This window comes from Saccostrea echinata, unplaced genomic scaffold, assembly GCF_033153115.1.
Source record: "Saccostrea echinata isolate AGI-Se365-2 ecotype Australia unplaced genomic scaffold, CSIRO_AGI_Sech_v1 ptg000057l, whole genome shotgun sequence".
NCBI lineage: Eukaryota > Metazoa > Mollusca > Bivalvia > Ostreida > Ostreidae > Saccostrea > Saccostrea echinata.
The window spans coordinates 5,464,364-5,477,500 of NW_026889806.1; the positions used below are offsets into that span (position 1 = coordinate 5,464,364).

General features: G+C 34.3%; 1 protein-coding gene across 1 annotated transcript in view; it reads right to left on the bottom strand.

The window, feature by feature from the left end:
* Positions 1–13,137, bottom strand: part of LOC133174080 (CD109 antigen-like) — a 44,155-nt gene that overhangs the window by 19,373 nt on the left and 11,645 nt on the right. The window contains exons 7-18 of the mRNA XM_061309121.1: positions 10,340–10,379; positions 9,413–9,497; positions 9,088–9,220; positions 6,683–6,919; positions 6,253–6,466; positions 6,065–6,159; positions 4,456–4,560; positions 4,240–4,302; positions 3,833–4,024; positions 3,262–3,411; positions 2,924–3,049; positions 2,002–2,056 (exon numbers count right to left, since the gene is read on the bottom strand). Of these exons, the coding sequence (XP_061165105.1) occupies positions 2,002–2,056; positions 2,924–3,049; positions 3,262–3,411; positions 3,833–4,024; positions 4,240–4,302; positions 4,456–4,560; positions 6,065–6,159; positions 6,253–6,466; positions 6,683–6,919; positions 9,088–9,220; positions 9,413–9,497; positions 10,340–10,379 (1,495 nt within the window). The remainder of the gene's footprint in view (positions 1–2,001; positions 2,057–2,923; positions 3,050–3,261; positions 3,412–3,832; positions 4,025–4,239; positions 4,303–4,455; positions 4,561–6,064; positions 6,160–6,252; positions 6,467–6,682; positions 6,920–9,087; positions 9,221–9,412; positions 9,498–10,339; positions 10,380–13,137) is intronic.

The following is a 13,137-nucleotide window of genomic DNA, read 5'->3' on the forward strand; positions in this document are numbered from 1 at the left end:
TTATTATCCATTGATAAAAAATTACGACGTTTTCGATACATGTACATTGTATTTGGACATGGCCGTCAACACTTGTCAACAACTTCCTGTAATAGATATAAATTGATATCGTTGTCGTTTCTACTTCTGATACATGTAAAGTCAACAACAATATAGTGTCTCATTAACATGTTTGTTAGGCGTTTTTTTCATCGATATTCAACATATTGTTTACATGTTGTTATGATTGTCCCAAAAATCCCGCCAGATTTGTACATTTTCCGACTTTTTCTCAAAAGAGCGCACTTAAGAACCATAACTCTTCCACGGTTGAAATAGAAAGTATCCATTTCATTAAAATGTGAAACAGGAAACTTCTCGTCTCGGCTTACTTGCCAGAACCTTCTTAATATTTTCTTTGTATGGAATTGATTTGAATTTTAGATGAATGTTTCTTTCATAACAATTCCAACCTCAAATTTAACAATGTTATGTCTTTTATCAAATAATGTTTTTATTTTATCTTTATTTTTTTTATATCAAAACTGACTTTAATCAATTGCAGGAATAGATATTGATCATTTGAATTTGACGTTTTATCAAGCCGATTTCTGACAATAACAACTGACCCCTTTTCCCTATCCATTCAATTACAATATATTGATGACATACGTACATGCACATTATGAAACGATACAAGATGATGACATGTATAGTTTTAGGTTTGATAACACTTAGATAGGTACTATGTCATTATCACCATTTACACAAATATTTCTTGAAAAAAATTAAAACTTTCGATATTTTATCATCTAGTTAAGGTCAATGTGTTTGAGTCGATTTGAGGCAAGTTTTAATATACCTTTAGATCACAAGCAACAGCATACTGAAGTTAAAATTCATTTCATTCAATGACATACAGATAAACAGAAAGACACTCAGGGCTAATTAATTCATTAAGTATAAATTTGTTACTTGATTAGATACTATATTAAAGACCGGTTAAAGTAATATTTTATGTCGAACATTCAAAAATATATAATTGAAGGCTTACATGTACATATATGCTCAGATAATGCCATAGGAAGTATTTCATTTGTTAGATTTGTTCATATTCACAAGATCCCGTTATGTACACAATGGATTTGTAGTTGAAATAAAGTGAAAGGCATACACAAATGTCATTTTTGTAACCATTCTAACCATGTTTTATTCCTTCAGCTAATTAATGTCACTTAATATGTTTTTTTTTTTAAATAAAGAAAACAAAGGGAAAATAGATACTAAAACTATGTTTATATAAATAAAATGAATAAGTTTAATTAGCCACCTTAAGGGTAATTTTTCCCCCGATTTCCAAATCATATCCTACAAAATGAGAGAAGGTTGTATACATTTATAAGGGGAACGGCAAAAAGTGAGAATTGTTAACATCATAGAAAATCTACATTTGCTTCATATTTTAGGAATTTTATAAGTGCATCATTTACAACCAAAATTATTCCAAAAAGATATTCCAGTCCAAGCATACAATTTTTTGTTTGAAGAAAGTGTCCTTCGATGAAAAGAATTTGAAATTTTTACGTGAACTAAAAATGGGTTTCTTCATAGAATCAACGCGTGATAGATATACTTAGTTTAAATGAGTAGTAACTTAAACGAAAAAAAAAAATCGAAAATTGAAGTGTACGCTTCAATTAACTCATAGTTAATTTATTGATCAGAACAAAACACTCTCATTCCAAAGCAGGTCCATATCGGAATGTGAAATAAACAGAATGTATATAATACTGTTAACTTTAAAGTTAAATGTTTTCATCACATTTGTTCACTTTCTGTGTAGAATTTACCCGTAATCATAATGAGCAAAGTTATACACAAATATCATTATTATTATCACTCTAACTATTGCAAATATGCCTGTTTTGTTCTTTGAAATAATTAACTGAAAATAAATTAGTATGATTATGTGTTACCGAAATGGGCTATTACAGAATCAACAGAAGGGAATATAATACTCACTAGGTTCCACGTAGTGATAAACTATTGCGTCCGTAAGAACAGCCAAACCGTTTTGCTACAATCATAAATGACATAAGTATACACAAAAACTCTTATCAAAAACTACCACCACAACACAGAAATGAAACTTATGTTTAATTCGGATATATCAACAGTTCTAAGAAATCACATATATTTCCAGAAATCTTCCATTATGATAAGAAAAAGTTTATGTAAAAATATCTTTAAAAAAGACATTGAAGATGAAATAACCAATATTTTACATTTATCCAGTAGGTTTATTCAGCTGAATTTCACATGTAATAAAATCCCCTCCTCCCTTTATCAATATCTCCATTGTAAACAAACATAGATATAGGATCTCTCATGATTTGTGGTTGGATATGATATTTATCCAACGAGTTGAGTATTTTAGGGGATAGAAAACAAACAACTCGTCGGATAAAAATCATAACCAACAAGCCATGGGAGATTCTTTTTATAACACGATTAATATATATGTATAGCTATCACATACCTGACACTTTTTCTATATGTGAATCCACTTCATTTAAATTCATCAAATTCATGCAAAAACCATTGTGACTTAACAATTGTTGATAGGAAAACGATATATAACCGATATCAACGGTATAAAGTATATCAAATGTTTTGTAGTTTGATACGAAATTTATTTCTAAAGTGGGACATGATTTCTTTTTTATATTTTCACAAGTGCGAAGAGTAAAAAAAAAAATAAAAACCTGCTCCATTCGTGAAATAAATTCCAGATCCAACTACACAACATTGAATTTTCTGTTTGTTACATTATCTTAGGTTTTCCTTTTGCCCCTATTGCCTTTTTAAAAAAAAAATCAAAACGATCAGAACAATTCAACAATCAATCAAGCATGAAACATTCTGAATACATTTTTGGTCATACTTTGAACAATTCATAGGCATCTTCTGCTCCAGAGAGCATGGGTAACATCCCAAATCCATATCGAACACAGGATCCCAAGATATAACCCGAACAATCCTGGTCGTAACTGTTCACATCATCTTTCACCTACAATCCCGTATAAATATCTTCATATTTCATAGTATCATCTTTTATATTGCCAAATGATTTTATTCAAATCTTTTATATAAACCACATGCTTAAAATCATGTATTATCAAATATATATTAGGGAAAATATTCAATTCTCCTGACTTAATGAAAAGTGGTATGAAATTCTCCATTTCTTTGATAGAACTGATATCATAAGGCTGTGTTTACCCTGCTTTCTTGAATGTCATTGTCACTGTGTAAAATCAGAACACTCTTATCCACCGCCAACAAATGAACTGTAGAATCGGGATCCGCTTTGACAGATACCACAACTTCTTTTCCAGGGCGTGTCTCCTGCACGTCAAAGTCTATTTCTACCTATGATATGATTAAAAAGTTCAAAAGAATTTCTCATATATTTGATTACCCTACTAGTTAAGTTCTTACTGGATTGGAAAGATAATCATATTTTATCCATGATACTTACTAAAAGCATGCACAGAGAGTTCTAACGACATAGCCTGGGCGAAGAGAAACTTTGAACAACATTGATCCAATAGACTTTTTTATTCCAGTAATTTTAATAGACAAAAATTGATTTTACTTTTAATACACTTAAAAGATTGTTCAATAAAGTTTTTAAAGAACATACACACACGCATACATATCCCGTTATCGATACACGGCTGCGCGCGCCACAACGGTCGCACCGTCAACATCTTAAAGAGACCAAGTCTAACTTTGGATAGCATTTGTAGATTCCCCAAAAATTCAAATTGAGTATGAATTTATAAATTACCTTGTTTTCAAATATTCCATCAACATCAAAGCTAATAGCGTCTGTGACGATTTCCCCTTCCTCTCTGATATAATAGACGAGAAGACGAGCCTTCGGCACCATCTCCTGTGTTATTGATAAGTTAAATTTCTTCAATTTTGAAAACTGCATATCCAAATCTTCTAATATGACAACCTGGCCTTTTGAAAGAATCTGTAAGGTATGTGGAAAACAATACGTTCAGATCAATAGGATTTTATTACATCATTGTTGAGCAAAGACCAAAATGAGCTTAAGTGTAACAATAACAGAACATGCAAAATTAAATACACCTGGGTTAAAATAAAAATTAACAAACAGATCTGAAAGAATACTCTTTTCCTTATTTAGATTGGAAAATATTTATACAGACGAAAATAAATTCTAACTTGATAGTATATTTTGGAAGTAAATTCAGTGGTCCTTATTTCAAATGTTGAGATAGATCCTGTCTGAAAAAATGAAAATATAAGTATTGAGAGAGAGAGAGAGAGAGAGAGAAATCTAAGGCAGGTTGTTGTCCAATGGCAAGATCGTGACTTTATTTGATATTTTTAAAATCGATGTGAATAATACATTCAGAGTGAGGAAAACAAGAGAGAAACCTTTGGTTTGACGTCTGTGTTAAGAAGTCTAACTTGCATGAAGTTGTTACTAGGGGATTTACTGAGCTGCAGACTACGGTAAGAAAACACACCATTGTACTCGGCCTGAAATGGGTAAAATAATGGTTAACCTTAAAACAAGAGACCCATGGGCCACATCGCTCACCTGAGCACATTGGCTAGGAAAAAGCACAAATCACTTCAGTATTGAAAAGTTTAAAAGGGGGGGGGGGGGGCTTGGATTTTGAACTTCCTGAGGATGCTTCCATATCAATATAACAAATGACTTTGCTGTTCTTGAGCAGAAGATTTTTAAAGATTTTTTTCCTATATATTCCCTTGTTTAAAACTTGATCCCCCATTGTGGACCCTCCCTACCCCCCCCCCCCCCCATTTGAACAAACTTGAATCTACACTACCTGAGGATGCTGCCATATCAATATGACTAACCATGGCTTTTCTGTTGTTGAAAAGATTTTTTCCTATATATTCCTATGTAAAAATTTGATCCCACATTGTGGCCCCACCCTACCCTTGGGGGTTATGATTTGAACAAGCTTGAATCTACACTACCTGAAGATGCTTCCATATCAGTATGACAAAACATGGCTTTGCTGTTCTTAAGAAGATTTTTAAAGTTTTTTCCCCTTATATATTCCTATGTAAAACTATGATCCCTCATTGTGGCCCCACCCTTTCCCCAGGGGTCATGATTTGAACAAACTTGAATCTACACTACCTGAGGATGCTTCCATATCAATGTGACAAAACATGGCTTTACTGTTCCTGAGAAGAAGATTTTTCAAGTTTTTTCCCGTATATATTCCTATGTAAAACTATGAGCCCTCATTGTGGCCCCACCCTACCCCCAGGGGTCATGATTTGAACAAACTTGAATATACACTACCTGAGGATGCTTCCATATCAATATGACAAAACATGGCTTTCCTGTTCTTGAGAAGAAGATTTTTAAAGATTTTTCCAATATATTTCTATGTAAAACTTTTATCCCCCATTGTGGCCCCGCCCTACCCCCGAGTGTCATGATTTGAACAAACTTGAATCTATACTACCTGAGGATGCTTCCATATAAATATGACTCATCATGGCTTTGCTGTTCTTGAGAAGAAGATTTTTAAAGATTTTTCCAATATATTTCAATGTAAAACTTTGATCCTCCATTGTGGCCCCGCCCTACCCCCGAGGGTCATGATTTGAACAAACTTGAATCTACACTACCTGAGGATGCTTCCACATGAGTTTCATCTTTCCTGGCCCTGTGGTTCTTGAGAAGAAGATTTTTAAAAGATGCTATTAATTTTTCACCAATTCTCTATTATCTCCCCTTGAACGAACTTGAATCCTCTTCACCTATGGATGCTTTGTGGCAAGTTTGGTTGAAATTGGCCCAGTGATTCTGGAGAAGAAGATGAAATTGTGAAAAGTTTACAACGACGCCGACGCCAACGACAGACAACGGACAAATTTCGATCAGAAAAGCTCACTTGAGCCTTCGGCTCAGGTGAGCTAAAAAGTCTCTAACACAAAGTATGGGTTTTTAAATTTTGTAATCATGACAGAAACAGAAAACATCTCAATGGATTCTTACTTTTAAAAATATTTTTGCGACTTTGTCTGGAATGGTCATTTCATATTTAAAAAATCCACTGGCGTCAATGTCGAGAAAGACTGGAATCAAGGTTTTCGTTTTAAAATCGCTGATTGAATCCAGATCTAACGCGGATTCCATTGTCTCAACTACAAAAGGACTGTCCATTGTTGAATTATTTTGTTGTAGATCATCCGTCTCTGGTTCTATTGATGTGGTTTCTTTAGTGATGTTGTTTATCGTAATTTCAGGAGGTAAGCCTAATTCTGACAAACGGTCAGACGTAGAGTTGGAGGAGGAGATACTGGAGGAGGGGAGAGGGAGGGTTTGGGTAATAGTCAGCTTTACTCTTGAAGCAGTTGGGAGGGAAACTATTGAATTATCTTGTCGGGTCAGCCTACCCTGTATTAGTACAATATATATATATATATATATATATATATATATATATATATATATATATATATATATATATATATATATATATATATATATATATAAATGAATTAGAAATGATGAATTCAACTTTATAAACATCTGTGTTTACCGAAAGAAATAGAGGTGAATTTGTTTTTTTATTTTATAGAAAAAATGTAAAGTATCTTCCTCGTCCCTTACCAGAACCGTGTAGTTAAGTCCAGGTTTGAATGTAAAAGGAAGAGAGTTAAGAAACTTTAATTTGTTTTCAAATGGATAGAATGTGATAGTTCCGGAGGCGCCTTGACGTAAACCAGTTATCGATTCAGTTACATTCACTTCAATGGCGAGACTTCCATAGTCTAATCTGTATCCTAAATTCTCCATCAGGGTCGTCAGTTTTGTCTTTTCAACATCAAATTTATACTCTCCATTTATCTTCAAAATAGAAAAAAGATGTTTTAGCTTAATTTTTGTTAGAATGCAGTTTTATATATTAAAAGGGAGACATTTTATATAGCACTTGAAGATTATTCTTTTTCAAAGTTAGAGTACTACAGGAAATTAACAATACACTAGAAGCATGTTTGTATACATGTAGATGTTAACTGAACAATAGTTCCACGGACAATTGCTTGTCTTTCCACCAATTTCCTGACAAATTAAAAAATAACGGTATTACTTCCTACTTTTTTTACCGTTCACGGTAGCTCAGTTGGTAGAGCGCTCGCTCCGTGATAGGGAGGTCGTGAGTTCGAATCTCGGCCGCGACTGATCTAAGTAGATAAACAAGAGGCCCAAGGGCCTTAACGGTCACCTGAGTATAATACAACAATTTAGAGGATCCATAGAGTATAAAATGAAATGAAAGGTGAAGTACTTTTTGTATTATACAATAAAATTTTTGCATAATTCTCTTATTCTATTGACCTTTCAAGTACATTATTTACAGTGATTAATTATCAAAAGTAAATGGCAAAGGGGGATAACTCCTCTCAGTAGAATACAAATTAATAGAGCCCTGGCCAGGACCAGAACACTTCAACAAATGGTCCAGATGTTCAAAAATCTGGTAAAAATACTCTTCCTTTTTAAAACTTTTACTCTTTTTGCCTCTGATATGCCCAGATGAAGAGATGATTTTTAAAGAAATAATGCATTTTTATTACAGATTCACTATCTTATCAACAGAGCCCCCCCCCCCCCCCCAGCGGGAAACACCAGAGCCTCTCACTCTGGGACCAGAAGTTTGTTCATCATAAGTAATCACTTTGTTTATCTACTTAACACTAAGAGCAGACAGGATTATTTAATAGAATTAATGCATTTTCACTATATTATCAAGAGCCCCACCCTTACACCAGCACATCTGACTCAGGGGTCACGCAATTCACTACTGAAGCACTCTTGCTCATCATAACTATACACTCAGCTTCTTTGCTTTTTAACCAGGAGCAGAAAAGAATATTTTCAAAGAAATTTTGCTTTTTCACTATATATTCAATAGAGCCCCCTCCCCTCCCTTTTCTCCAGAACCCTTGACCCTGGGGCTATGAAATTCACAATTTTGGACAAGGCATCCTTGCGTATCATAACAATGAATTCACAATTTTGGAAGAGGCATCCTTGCTTATCATAACTATGTATTTAATTTGTTTAAATAATAACCAGGAGTAGAGAAGAAGATTTTCAAAGAAATAATGCACTTGCCCTAGCACCAGAACCCTTGACCCTGGGGCTATGAATTTCACAATTTTGGTAGAGTCACTCTTGCTTATCATAACTATGTATTTAATTTGTTTAAATAATACCTAGGAGTAGAGAAGAAGATTTTCAAACAAATAATGCACTTTCACTATATAACCTATATAACCCCCGAACCTGGGGCTATGAATTTCAAATTTTTTTTAGAGGGCTCAATGCTTATTACAATCATGCCAACAGTTTGACTGCTTGATGACCAGGAGTAAAGAAGAAGATTTTTAAAGATAGCACTAATTTTGATGGTTTTAGCCCCACCCCTCAGGCCCCAGGGGGTCAGGGACTATGAAATTCACAGTTTTTGTATCCCTTTACCCATTAATGCTATATGCCAAAATTGGTTGAAATTGGTTCAGAGGTTCAAGAGAAGAAGCTGAAAATGTTCAAAAGTTTACGACCGACGGACGACGGACGACACACGAGGGACGACGACGGACGAAAACAGATAGCAATAGGTCACCTAAGTGACTCAGGTGACCTAAAAATGGGTAGCAACTGTTCCTTCGCCATGCGCTCGGCACTTTGAAGTGAAAGTTGCGGGTCCTTCAAATCTGACTTTGAAAACCGAGGCCCCGCGTCACGGCAGGCGTTGGCACGATAAAGATCCCTCACTGCTCAATGGCCCTGAGTGCCGAGTAAAGGTCAAAATTTGAAGCCCTTAACCGGTATATGGTGACCTCTCTATATGAGTGAAAAATTCTCGAATGGGACGTTGAACAACATACAATCAATCAATCAATCCTACTTTTTTTTTTATTGAAAACGAACTTTATCACTTCTTAAAAGAACTTTTAGCGGTACATTTACACCATGTAAGTATGACGTTAATAGTTAGAAAAACTTACTGGAGCACTATGAAAAATTTCATCAATATAACCCTGGCATTTTCTGAGCTGCTGGTATGTTGACAAATAGTCGGTGTATGGGGAACGGATTCTTATGTCTACAATCCCTTTTACTGGTTTACCAAACGTGTACCTATGAATATGGAATAACAAACTTTTTTCTTGTCGAAAATAGCAGACTTACTGGTACGGTGAGTGGAAAACTCAAAGATATTTTGTAATTTTCATTTCTTGATGCATAAGAGTGTTTAGAATCTCTATATAAGATTATTAGCCTTTTAGTATTTGACCGTATTACAAATCCATCATGATAATGTATACATACTTGGAAGTAACTTTTATTCCCGTTAAGCTTCTGTTGCTCAGACCGTATGGTGGAAGATCCAGTGTCACATCAAACTTTGGCAATACTAAATTATGTAAATCAAGGGTTAGAACAATAAAACAAAGCTGTAATTTACAATAAAGACCTTCATTAAGCGTAAACTTTGCAAGGAAATGTTACAACAAAATTTCGAATTCTTCATACATCAATCTGGAAATATTTATTTTATATGAGTTTCTACGTAGTTTTGTATTATTTATGGCGTAACCTGAAACGTGTAGAGTTGTGCTCTCTCAAGATTTCAAGAGAGAGAATTCGAAAATGAATAAAAAGCAATAAATAACAATTGAAATATAATAATTTAACCAGAAATTAAAATACACACAGTTTTAACAACAAGACTTCTTATTCGAAATAAAAAATTATACAGAATAAAAAATAAATCATTTAAGGTGGGATATGTACCCAACAAATTCAAATTCACATCAATGTTACGAAAAAACAAAAGATTTTAAAAAATGAAAAAAAAAATAATAACAATAAAAAGGACAAGTAAATAAGCTTTGGAGGAACAAAAAATAAAGAAAAAACAAATGGATATGAGAAGTGAAGGTGGTTTAGCTTTGTCAAATTTTATTATACACACAGTAAAAAATGTGAATGCAGACGAAGCAGTGCCCCTCCATGTAAAAATGAGTTATGTGTGGTCTTTCGCTTCGAAAATTCAACATAATTACATTTAGTTTCAACAGCGGATGCTTACCCCTCTTAGGCACCTGATCCCACCTTTGGATTATCCGGGGGTCTGTTTATTATACCCTCTTCACAAATTTGTATTGTTTGTAGATTTTTTTGAGATCTATCATTGTTCGTTTTCTTCACCTGTCATCAATATTTTGTTAAATGTAAATACATTGTATTTTTTACCGTACTCATCCACGGTCACTATCTTGGTGTGAGCCTCATTCTGAAATGGAAGACTTGATAATCATTAAAAAAACGTGGCAATCATACTGATATGATAGCTGTGTTATTAAGGGAATAAATGTATACAGTCATGTAGTATATAATAAATAGGCGATAATATTCTGATAATGTAACCACTAGTAATTAAATGTTAAAATACGATATTTGGAGAATATCCATTGTGGCTATTTGATGTAACCACTTGTGCGAACATTGCGCGTGACGGACTACTTTTTCGTGTCACCTGTAGAGCAGAGCGACACTTAGGGATCACTTTTTCCGGCATCTGTCTGTCTGTCCGTCTGTTACATCCTATATCTTGAAAACTAAAAGTTATGGATTTGATATTTTGCACACATGTTGCTTGGTACTTTGACTTTTGTAAAAAATCATGGTTACCAACCTCGAGACCTTTGAATTTGACCTTTAACCTACGAAATAGTTAATTGTGCTGCTTTACTTTGACATTTAAGTGGTAAGTCTATGTTATTTAGCATGTGCACTGTTTGACACAAATCATTAAATATGAAAAATACCAGCGTTACAGTCCACTTGACCTTGACGTTTGACCTACTATGCAAATATACTCCGGATGGTTGATTTAATTTTTCTTTCTTTATTTTGTGAGGCAAGGTTTTTATAATTAGCATTTATAGCACATGACACTGTACTATGAGACTACATGCTTTCAGATACCACATCTTCATATTTCATACCACGCACACTGAAATTTAGATACTACAATGTATAAAAATACACCGGGATCGATATATGAAAAGAATCTAGTAGACAGACAAGTGTGGTAAACGAAGACTGAAATCTCCTTATAATTAGTTTAAATAATATTTTTTTTTTAAAAAAATTTCGCCCTATTTCAATATTCTCTTTAGCTTGAGGGTTAGGGTATCATATTTCTGTTTGATTGTCAGATTTTCTATAATAGATGACATTCTATTCGACTTACTATTTTTGGATTAAGGTCCGTAAAAAAACCCATAAACTGCCCAAACTCGAAAATCCTACTTCGTGTGTAGGAGGGGGGAGGGGGGTTGGTTGGTAAGCGGGAGTTAGGGGGTTGGGCCTTTCCCTAACTTTTCGGTTTCATCTTTTAATGTTGGAATTTGGCAGTGTTTGACCTTACATCAACAGAAAGTGGGGGAGGCTAGCAACTTCCAAATAAAAATTTACAAGAAGTATTCACAGAAAAGCTCCCCCCATCCCCGCGTGCGTCGCTCCTGTGCATTTTCCTTTGACATAATACTAGTAGCAAACAAATGTCTGACCACCCTAGATTTATTTCAATCTTTAAAAATAAATTAAAAAGCGAGCGACACATGCGTCCTTGGAACACATGACTTTTATTTTATTGGTTTGCAGCTTTCTGTATTGTTTTCAGGAGATATTATGTAATAATAGACATTTTTTTTTTATTGAATTTATTTTGAAATGCTAACATTTATACTGATAAAGGATAAAAAAGTTTGGTTTTTTTTAGTTTTATTTAATTGCATTTACTTTGAAATGCTAAAGTTTATACCCCTACAATTTTTGCATATCGCTTCAAAGTAACTGTTGGAGAAATGGATGAAAACGCTGCATTTGAAATAAGGGTGATAAAACTGGCCATGTGAATGAAATAAGACTGTTATTTTGTTTGTTGTTCAATGTCCCTCTCGAGAATTTTTCACTTATTTGGGGACGTCACCACTTGCCGATGGAAGGCTGCAAATTCATACCTACATGTATACTCGGCACTCAGGGCCATTGAGCAGTGAGGGATCTTTTTCGTGCCAATACCTACTGCGACACGGGACCTCGGTTTATACAGTCTCATCAGAAGGACTGATCTCAACGTCCAGCAGTGGATTCGAACCTGCGACGTAAGCATCAGCTCCTTTCTCCGCAACTCTAGATCAGACGCTTTAACCACTGCGCCACGTGCGAAAATAAGGTTGTTAAACAATAGCCATGTGTATGAAGTTCTGCAGAGATTTAAGCGTAAAATTGCTTTATTTGTTTTGTTACGCTAAAATTTAGTTTAGCATTACTTAATTCTTGGGAAAAAAGAAAATGTATTTAGCATTGATGGAAAAAAATGAAATGTATGGCGATAACGAACAGTATTCAAACTCAAAAGTCCATTAAACAATACAAATTTTGGAGAAGAGCAAACATGGACCTCTAAAACATCAGATGTGGGTTCAGATGCTATGGAGGAGTGAGCATCCCTTGCCGACTTGTCACACCTGCCCTATGCTCCTTCTCATAATCAGAAAATAACGGAAAAATCCGTCGACAATTCAGTGTAAATAATGGCCTAACAATTAGTATGAAAAACGTCAGTCAGCATTTGACTTAATGATAAATTGTATTTGCTGACTAGGTCATTCTATCGACCATAGAACTTACGAAATGACGACTTTAAACGAGACTGATGATATTCTTGTTTCATCAACTTGTTTGTCAATAACTTACCTCGTTTTAGAAATTGCTCATACGTAGAGCATGCTCTTACGTACCGAATCAATTGAGAGATATAAACCCCGTATCCAGGTGATAAATGTATATTGCTGCATACGTAAGGGAAGTTAACGATTAAAAAGTTAAAGTCATCACGTTTATCATAAGGCTTGGTTGATATATTACCATTAACGTCTTTTTCTAGGAAAATATCGAGATATGAAACAGATGTGTCAGACTCTGTGGTATCTTTTATTTCAAGCTCACCGGGATATATCGTATTGACAGAAGAATGGAAA